Source organism: Rhea americana, unplaced genomic scaffold (genome assembly GCF_003343005.1).
Source record: "Rhea americana isolate MKP2758 unplaced genomic scaffold, rheAme1 scaffold_189, whole genome shotgun sequence".
NCBI lineage: Eukaryota > Metazoa > Chordata > Aves > Rheiformes > Rheidae > Rhea > Rhea americana.
The window spans coordinates 1,716,599-1,726,268 of NW_028186027.1; the positions used below are offsets into that span (position 1 = coordinate 1,716,599).

At 55.3% G+C, this 9,670-nt stretch overlaps 1 protein-coding gene across 1 annotated transcript in view; it reads right to left on the reverse strand.

The window, feature by feature from the left end:
- Nucleotides 1-304: 304 nt before the first annotated feature.
- The window catches only part of STRIP1 (striatin interacting protein 1), a gene marked incomplete at its 5' end in the record, with an annotated part of 9,998 nt that continues 632 nt past the window's right edge, over nucleotides 305-9,670 (reverse strand). Inside the window, 19 exons of the mRNA XM_085302289.1 lie at nucleotides 305-1,313; nucleotides 1,647-1,851; nucleotides 2,215-2,319; nucleotides 2,664-2,730; nucleotides 2,986-3,086; nucleotides 3,189-3,315; nucleotides 3,773-3,870; nucleotides 4,105-4,179; nucleotides 4,467-4,538; nucleotides 5,022-5,085; nucleotides 5,291-5,356; nucleotides 5,641-5,858; nucleotides 6,022-6,204; nucleotides 6,623-6,750; nucleotides 7,202-7,308; nucleotides 7,685-7,753; nucleotides 8,131-8,251; nucleotides 8,697-8,831; nucleotides 9,400-9,474. Of these exons, the coding sequence (XP_085158415.1) occupies nucleotides 1,066-1,313; nucleotides 1,647-1,851; nucleotides 2,215-2,319; nucleotides 2,664-2,730; nucleotides 2,986-3,086; nucleotides 3,189-3,315; nucleotides 3,773-3,870; nucleotides 4,105-4,179; nucleotides 4,467-4,538; nucleotides 5,022-5,085; nucleotides 5,291-5,356; nucleotides 5,641-5,858; nucleotides 6,022-6,204; nucleotides 6,623-6,750; nucleotides 7,202-7,308; nucleotides 7,685-7,753; nucleotides 8,131-8,251; nucleotides 8,697-8,831; nucleotides 9,400-9,474 (2,264 nt within the window). The remainder of the gene's footprint in view (nucleotides 1,314-1,646; nucleotides 1,852-2,214; nucleotides 2,320-2,663; nucleotides 2,731-2,985; nucleotides 3,087-3,188; nucleotides 3,316-3,772; nucleotides 3,871-4,104; nucleotides 4,180-4,466; nucleotides 4,539-5,021; nucleotides 5,086-5,290; nucleotides 5,357-5,640; nucleotides 5,859-6,021; nucleotides 6,205-6,622; nucleotides 6,751-7,201; nucleotides 7,309-7,684; nucleotides 7,754-8,130; nucleotides 8,252-8,696; nucleotides 8,832-9,399; nucleotides 9,475-9,670) is intronic.

A 9,670-nucleotide genomic window follows, 5' to 3' on the forward strand; every position in this document is an offset into this window, starting at 1 on the left:
CCAAGCATCGCCCAGGCTCAGTCCCTGTGGTCCTGCCATCAGGACCGGTCACAAACAGCCCGACCTGCTCCCAGAGAAGTGCGAACGCCTGCTCGTACCTGCCCACAGACCCCCCCCAGCTCCCCCAGACAACGTGCTCGTGGCTCACCCGTTACCTCCAGCCTTTGSTGTAAGGCAAATATTAAAGATAAAACACTAAACTGAGCATCAGCTCAGACCCATCACTGGATTCACCCTTTGATCCTTCCCTAAGAAAAGCAAYAGGGACGCAGACGAAGTCCAGACATGCTCAGTTCAGAGAGATCATGTGTTTGTGTGTGTATATATATATATATATATATATGTATATATATGTACAGCTCATCCACCCCACCCAGCGGGACGAGGGAAGACTGCAGCTCCCAGCCCTCCCTGGCCCTYCCCAGCCCCTCTGCCCCACCACCGCCTGGCCCCACGGCCGTCRCGCCTCCAGCACCCAGGCGCAGGCAAGACCAGGCCGCTGCATCCCCGCGCGGGGGCTGGCGAAGGGGCAGATGAGATTTTTCTGCCACGGCAACCCGTGGCTACCTGCTYCCCGTATCCCACAGCAGCACCAAAGGGACTCGCACCCCTATTTGCCCCGCTCCCTGCGCCGCCGGCTACTCGCCCCTCTGAGCCCTGGCTGCTTGGAAAAGGCAGGAGGGTGATTCCCATGCTACAGCCAAAAGGATCGACCTGGGTGCACACAGCAGGTCTCGCYCATCTAACACCCAGGGCACCGTGGCCTCTGCAAACCTCCACCTTGGCACTAGGTTAAGTCCAACGCAGCCTGGAAGGAAGCAGAGGGGCAAGGACAGCATTTCGGTGAGGATCCATCCCYGCTCCAGTCTCCTCCCAACCCTGCTGCAGGACAACCAGGCACCCCGGGACCCCTGCATGCCTCGCACCCTCAGGTTCGCCCCYCTGCCCCTCAGCTGGCAGCTGCACAGGGGTCGCAGCACGCTCAGCRCCCAGTCTGAGCCAAGCTCGAGTCTCTCACTGAACGACCCCTTTCCTGCTTCCCCTGCAGTCCTCGCCGCGGTGCCATCACTGCAGCAGCTCCTCCCAGGAGATGGGCCGGGAGAAGACCTCCCTCTCCAGCCACAGGTCGTAGTTGACCTGGAAATCCTCGGGCAGATCCACGCGCTGGCCCAGCACGCTCTGCAGGCAGTTGTCCACGGGCAGGAAGTCGGGGTTGCTGTGCGCCCGGTCGTAGCGGCGCGAGTTGAAACGCTCGATGCTGGCGCGCAGCGCGCACTCCTCAGCCTGGAAGTCCCAGGGCCGGGCATCTAGGTCTGGTCAGAGGGGAGGGGACGTCAGAGGGGAGTTGYTTGGGGGGCTCCTCAGCCAACCCACATGCCACAGGCCAAAGCTTTCCGAAACCTCATAACGAGCAACGTGCAAGGGTACAGAGCAGGCAGCAGCTGTCAATTCAAACACTGCCCGTCTCCAACCCCTTCCCTTTTCTCTGCAACGCTGCCACCCCAATTCCAGCCCCATAACTCAGACCTACAGGCTGCATAGGCCCTTAGTAGGGAAAGGGACCGTTCTGGGCTCGGACGTGTCACTGCATGGAGCAGGAAGGGCAGTGGGTAACAGACGCTTTCCAGCAGCTACAAAGGACGTACCATTGCCATAAGCCCAGTCATCATTGAGACGGTGCCGGACTTTCTGGTAGATGGCCGACATGGTCTTCATGTTGCTCTTCCTCCACTGCCGGCCCAGGTACTTGGTCTGCACCTTGAGCAGCTTCAGCACATAGAGCTGCATCATGGCCTGCTTCACCTTCAGCGCCCGCTTCAGGATGGGTGCCGATTTGAACACGACCAGCATCTGTGGGGCAAAGCCGCCCAGCAAGTGGGAAAAAGAGAGCTGACAAGGCTGGGACAGATGCTCAAATGCCTCCCAGGGTACACACACACCTCCACTTCCTCATAGAGCRCATGCATGTGCGCACACCCCCCTGACCTTCCCTGCAGCACACACTCATCTGCCCTCACGCCTTCCCCTCTCCTCCTCCACCTACCCTTTCTTGCCTCCACGCAACCACCCCCACCGCTCTCCCTGCTCCCAAGCAGGGCCTGGGATGGCACGTGAGGGGCACCCAGGCCACCCACAGCCCCTTCACCCAGACCAGGCACCCTGAGACACTCAGCCCGGCTCTGCCGAGCCTCAGCGGGGTTCCCCAGTCCTCACCATGGTGCGAGAGTGCTTCCATTTGGTCAGCTTGTTCAGGATGCGCAGAAGGTTTATACAGGAGAACAGGTTCCTCCAGCAAAACTGATTGTTATCTCCAGCCTCCTGCAGGGAAAGCAAAAGCTGAAGAAACAGCGAGAGATCGGAGTGGGGATGAGGGGAGGAAAAGCAGAGGCCATTCTGCTCTGAGGACCCTGGCCCAAAGCAGCGCTGACCGGCTATCAGCCAGGAGACGCCAGCCAGTCCCAGTGTCCTGATGTTGGCCAGGGAGGTGCTGCACTCATCGAACCCCCAGCGGTCCCCGGAGCTGCGGGCAGAAGAGCTGAGGGTGCCAGGGCAGGGTGCCACAGCCCTGTCCCCTCCTACACTTAGGATCCCCTCCAAGAAGCAACCCAACCTGTGGAGCGTACACAAGACGCCAGGGCCTGGAGAAGAAGGAAGCTACTTACCAGGCTCTCTGCCGTCAGCTCGGGCAGCTCATGAACCACGCAGTACGGGTAGTCCAGAACAGAAATGCTGCGGAAAGGGGAGGGGACACATTGCTCCACAGACCCTACCTAGGGTAGGAGCGAGACAGCCCCCCCTACCCCCTATCCACAGAAGACAGGCTGCAATGGGCATTTCCCTGGTGTCTGCCTGCACCCAAGCCACTGCCAGGGAGAGACCATGGAGGGGGGAGCAATGCAAGCAGGGACCCATCACCCTCACACCCAGTCGGGCTCCCTGCGACATCCACAGAGGGGACGTGGGTGGGCCGCACCCCTCCACTACCTGTTTTTGGCAGTGATGTAGGACATGATGTTCTGGTTGAAGAACTTCAGGATGAGTGGGATGCAGTTGGCAAAGACCAGATGCTGGGCCATGTACTCGAACTAGGAGGAAAGGCAGGGTGGGCAGGTGAACGAGGATCCATCCTGTATGCTCCCCATTCCCAAAGCCCCACGGCAGGGTGGTTGGATCCCGACCCACCTCACCTGGTAAATGTGATTCAGCTTGAAGTGTTTGAGCAGAAGGAGCAACACAGCAGAAATGGCTTTGACGATGATCTCCTTGTGCCGATTGACGTCGACCCCCAACTTCATGCTCTGCAGCACTGTGGTCCTGGGGGACAGAGAGGGATCCTTAAGCTGCGACACTCTGTCCACCCCCTGCCAGCCCTAGAGAACATCCAACGCACCCTYCCCTTCCACATCCCTCCTGTGGCTTAATCCCGGGTTAACAAAAAAATAGCGGTCACTGGCTATGCTTCACCCTCAAAACGCACAGTCAAAGCCGTACACGCGGCACTCGAACCCGCTCTGCCTGCCCTCAAGACGCAGCCACCTCTGGGGAGCAGCTCAGACGCTGCTGAACGGTGCATAAGGACACCACAATCAGCAAAGGCAAATCCTGTATCTGATGGAAAACAGATACACTGGGAAACAGAGACAGAGCAAAGGAGTGTCCCAAGCTGGACAAGGCCAAGCCTACCTCCAGCCTGTAAGCTCTGCCTGCACCCTGCCACGCTCCAACCCATTTTCTGTTTCCTTTACCATCTAGCACCTCCACAGTCACTTACGGCATCTCCTCTGGCAAGACGTCTGCCAGAATGTTGATGGAGTCCGTCTTGGCTTTGGAAGTGGGGGCTGCAGCGAGGAGGATCTTCAGTAGAGCAATCTGGGGAGAAGGGAGAGCTGGACCAGGGGATGGGGAAGACCATGGTTGGTCTGCACGGACCTTCCTACCCACCATACGATGAAGAAACAGTTATATTTGGGGAGAGAAAAAGACCTGSAGAACATCACTGGAAAGGGACAGAGCAACAGAAGGAGACCCCAGGACCAGGCACCCCAGATCAGCTCAAGGGGGGTGGAGAAGAGCTTGAGGGTCCCACAGGGCTCCCCAGCTCACCATGTACTGTGGCAGGCTTGGCAGGAGGCCCTGGTACAGGATCTCAGCAGGAACTTGCTCCACTTCCTCTTCCCCCTGGTGTCACGGGAAACAAAATAACCTTACACCAAGAGCCACCAGCAGTGCGAGTCTGGCTCCGGGCCAGGCTCTCTGATCCCAACGTAAGCCACAGAACCTAGGATACTTCTCACTGCCACCCAATGCCTCCTAGCATAACCCCACTCTGCTCCTGGAGAAATCACTTCTCCTTCCCCAGTAAGCCACAGAGCAAACCTCCACCACCACGATGGCCAAAAGGCCTGATGACCAAGCACCCCTAGCTCCCATCTAGGGATCTTTGCCCCATCCTTATCCCCACTTACCCCTGAGAGTGGGGAACGCAGGTACTCATCCTCCATGTGCACTTGCACCTCTGCAATCGACGTGTACTTGTGCTGTACGGAGATAGAGCAGGGGGTTCATGCTACAGAGCTTAGTACCCCCCCACTGATGCTACCCAACCCAACCTGCCCCACTGAGCATTTGGGAGTGTCCCAGYATGACAAGATGTCCTGCTCTGCCCCATCATCTTTGTAGGTCCCTCCAGAAAGCTCTGTCATTCCTGTCTGTCAGGCACACCTAACACTGTGACCTGATCCTGACAGATGGGGTGTCAGGGGAGGGTGGTAGCTGCTGGCCTCACCTCTCAGACAACCCCAGGTAGGAAAGGAAAGAAGGCCAGGGAAGAAAGGGGCTTAGAGAGCCTGGGAGACCAGGCAAGAAAAGAACACTTGAGGCTTCTTACCTCCCAGGGCTGAGCTGGGCAGAGAGAAGCCAGAAAAATGAACCACTTGCCCTAACCTGTGATCAGTGCAGTGGGTTGGGGAAGGGGCACCTGCACAAAGACAGAAATCAGAGGAATTCATCAATACACTCACCTGCTTCAGCGTTCGGATGCTCTCATGGATTGGCCTGGGCAACCCCACCACAGTGTTGGTGTCACTAGAGACAAAGGGAAGAGCCAGCTGGGGTACATTCAGCAGTAAACTTTGAGCCACCTCCACAGACAGATTGGAAACTGCCCTGAGCTCTCAAGCTCAGGGCTCCTCTGCTGGCAAAAAGAGGGTGATGACAGCTCACCCACTAGTAGGCTCTGCCACATACCCCCGAACCAGCAGCTCCCCAAGCTGGCTACACAGGAACCTACCTGCCTAGAGTGTAGCCAATGAACTTGCTGCGGCTGGACTCCAAGAACATCTCAATGTCTTTCTCTCTGCAGGAAAGGGACACAAGAGGAAGATATTGCACCTCTAGTCAGCCTGCATTCCCCCTCTTGCGCGGTGCACAACAGCCCCAGACACAGGGCATCAGAAAAAACTATCACAGTCAGGTGAAGGATGTGGTGCCAAGCCCACCCCACCAAAAAGACTATCAGAGTGACCACTCCAGCCTTGACATCTTCTCTGTGCCCCTTGCTGAAGGGCACAATGGTGGTCTAGTCAACCTCTGCTGTCTTCCTCAGCCAGTCACTCCTAAGATTCCATCCCTCAGACTCACCGGACCTTCGGGGCCCAGGGCAGCCCCTTGGGGCAGGCAATGCGGTCACTAGGGGGATGCTGGGTGGGGGGAGGCATCACTTCATCACGTTCAAGGGGGAAGGTCTCTCCCTCCAGGCTGTTGTCGTCATCGTTTTCTTCCTCTTCCTCACGGGAGTCATCAGCTTTGTAAGGGTCCCGCTCGTTGAAGGCATCAAGGTTATCCTGTTTAATCAAGGCCTGGAGAGAGAGAAGCAGGCGTGTGGGAGCTGCATGTCTCTGTCCCACTGCTCACTACCAGGCAGGTAAATATCCCGGGTATAACCTGCAGCAGGATTGGTGTCCTGGGCCCGACTGTCCCTCAGTTAACATCACTGTCCCCAAGCCCCTGCTTCAGCCTCACCTTGTGCTCCCGCCGGCCTCGCTTCTGCTGCTGCTCGATGAGGTCAGAGGCCGATGCTGGCGGGGACGCAGCTCTCATGTTGCGGATCACTTTAATACTGTCTTCTGGGAGCGGCGGGAGGCCCAGGATCTCCCGTTTCTCTGCCTTCATGCTCTGGAGCTCCTCAAAGCCACCCAGGGTGCACTGCAAGGGAGACCTGAGCTCGGGAGTCTCCTCCACACACAGTATCAAGGGCTTCTCCCCCTGCCCTTCCCAAATTCACACTCCAAGAGTCCCAAATGTTTCTGCATGGTGTAGAACAAGATCTGTCTGCCCCTCACACCGCTGTGAAATACCAAAGGGACAGGAGATGCTTGGTAACTGCAGCAGAGGTGGCTGGACCTTTTCCTTTACACAGACCCAAGCTCAGGACCTTGCTTTAGCTGCACCTTGGAATCCAGCTCTAGAGATCAATAACTAGTGCATACCTACATGGCACCCAGATTTATGCCAGAAAGAGAGAGCAGTGCAACTACAGCCTGCTTAGGGGCAGAACTTCCACCCTCTGCTAAAGGTAAAACTACAAGACGTATGTTAGCACATCTCATGGTCTCTCTCTTACCAGAACAGTCTTCCAGAGCAAGAGTAGCACCTTCTTCATGGGAAAGTGTGGAGCGTGGCCACTGCAGAATTTGGTCACCATTCCAAAAAGCATGACAGAGAAGGGCTCGTTGTTGTACAGCGGGGCTCCTGGATTCACACAACGACAACAGCAAGGCTGTCTTCACGCCTGCACCTCACCCCTTCCCTCCTGCACACCAGCACCACCAGCCCCTGCATTCTCCCCTGTCACCTCCCATCTCCAACGTCCTCACTTCATCTCAAACAGCTTTTCTCGTCCTTTCTAAGGCCTGGTCCATAATTTCTTACCCCTGTGTCAAGGGGAAATAACAGTCCCAACWTTCAAGGATTCTTCTCAGGGAGAGAGCACCATGGCAGCAAAAAAAGAAGGCTGTCTGKCTTCCTTGGCTCACCTCTTTCATCCCTCCCGCAAGACTCAGCTTAAATACATCTAGCAGGAACCAACCCAGTGCTACCAGCTCCTATTAACAGAGGCCTAGGTGCAGCCACCATCTCACTCTTGCTCTTCACCCCCTSGTAACGTCTGTCCCGTTATTCCCCCCAGCGCTCTGGTTCTTACCCAGCTCTGCTCGAAAGGTTTGTCTCATGGTCTTCCACTCGGCCTTGTCTCCCTCAGCCTCCTGCCGGACTGTCTCCACAATCAGGTACATGATGTTCAGCAGCACTCTGCAAAGAGCAAGAGGCCGGGCTAATTGCTATAGGGCACGAGGTCCTCATGGGGTTCAGAGATGCTGCCAGCACCCAATGGTCTGAGGGAAGTCTGGATTTGCCAAGATCACAGCCTGCTTCAATTCACCCACACCACATCAGGGGATCAGGGCTCAGACACCGGAGAACGGCCTCTTGGGTGTGGGACACTGTACGAGGTACCACAACCACAGATCAACAGAACGATCACAGCACTGCAGACTGAACTGCAAGTCAAAGCAAAAAACCATCCCCCCTGCCCTGCCACACTCCACTGCTTTCATCTCCCCGATCAGCCGCCCGCCCGCTGCGCAGGCTGAGCGCTGCCTCCTCTTCCCAAGCCCTGTCTCCATACCTCAAATCCGTGCTGTCGGCCAGGGAGATTGCAGGCTTTCTCACCGCACTGCTGCAAGCTGCGCTGTTACTGTGCAGGGAAAACAGCATCAGACAAGGGGGCTTTTGAGAGATTTTAACCCTGCCATTAGCAGACCCAACCCTTGAGACAGATATTGCTGCAGCAAGTCCCAATTTAACAGGATAGTCACGGGAGGAGGAATAGACCCATTTCTGTTTGCTGCCAGACAGCAGAGCCAGAAAGAATTTCYGTATAATTTGTGTATAATCCTCCACTGCAGATCTATCCAAAACAATGGCAGTCATTCCAGTACTGCAGGGATTAAATTAGATATAGACAGASAAGGAATGAGACTGGGGACAAAGCAGCTACCACAAACCAGAAAACCTCAAGCCAAGAGAAGAGCTCCAGAGCCATTTCCAAAAGCACCTTTCCACAGTACTCACTCAATCTCCATGTTCAGCAGTTCCACCAAAGCATTGAACGTCCCCACTTCCAGCAACAGGAAGATGTTATACCTCATCCAGGCCTGCACTTCTGCCTCAGAGCCGCACTCCCCAAAAGTGCCTGTAACAATATCCTTGCTGGATCCGACCCCCTGCAGGAATCCCAAGGCTCCCCCATGCAACCAACAAACTTCATACGGAGAATGAAAACCACATCCACAATTTTCAGACAAGAAATYAGATGCAGAGGACTGAACTGCCCCCTTGTGGGTAACAGAGCCCAGATCTGRCAGAGCCAGGACAGCACATCAAGACTGCCAAATTTTGGACCGCGCTCCTATAAAATATTASACTCTCAGTGCTGTAAAAAGCTCCTAATATGAAAGGATGCTACCCTGAGAAGCTACCTTATTTCCTATCATCCCAGGTGATAAAAAGGATAAAAGGGGAGGGGAGGAGGATGACAAATTCAGGTATTTTTAACTGATAATTTACAAACTGTTGCACAGATTCAGCAACAGAGAAAATAACGAGGCAGAGCCCACCCGTCCAATGCTGTAATGTACCTTGGGCAACGTAGAGAATGGCTCGGGCAACCCTCAGCCTCTTCTCCCGCGCGGTGACCTCCAGCCCGTCAAGAAGGCGCATGGCATGAGTGCGATGCTGGTTCTTATCCAGCTCAGTCCATTTCTTGTCCCGCACTGAAAAGCCAAGGCAGCCAGGCTGAGAGCACGTACAGCCCCTCTGCCTTCACTGGACACAAACATCATATGAAAACATCATATGAAAAACCTCAAAGCATCCAGCACGAGGGCAAGCAGGATTGCTGCACTGAACAAGGTGTTCATGAGAGGCTGCAAATAACACCCAGAGACGTGTGATTTGCGCAGAGGGACATCCTCTGCCTTCCATCGCACAACTACATGAATCATGGCCATCCAAATTGGCCTTGACAGCACTCATGTCAGCAGCATCCAGCAGCTGATGGAAAAAGAGCTGGATGCTCTTGCTGCTGTCTGTTTTTTCCAGCACAGTCAGCCTGGCATTAATGAACCATCTAGGACATTAATACAAGCAAATGCTGAACAAGCCAGATGCAGCAAGCTGCGTACCAGGGCCCAGTCAAGGCAAGTCTCAAATACAAACCACATGAAGACTGTCAGTGCCTGGATCCTGCTTTCTGATGCAGCAGTAATGCATCTATCCCTGCACATCTCCTCCAGAAGATCCCTGTTCAGAGCYGGGAGAGGTACAAGAGAAGTTTCTCACCATGAATCCTAAAGTCTTCCTCAAAGCACTTGCGGTTGAGCAGGAACTCGGGTCCTTCTGTGTAGCTGTACAGCTCTGCCGAGGAAGCACAGAAAAAACAGTCAGGTTTCTCCCACCACGCTCTCAGGGAGATGCCTGCAGACAGCAGCCAGGTCACAGCAGAGAAACCATGGGGCAGAGCCTGGGCAGTCAACCTTGGCCACCCAGTCATGGTTAGCAGCTATCAAACACCAAAACAGTTGTTTCTGTCTTTTCTTTTTTTTTTTTTTTT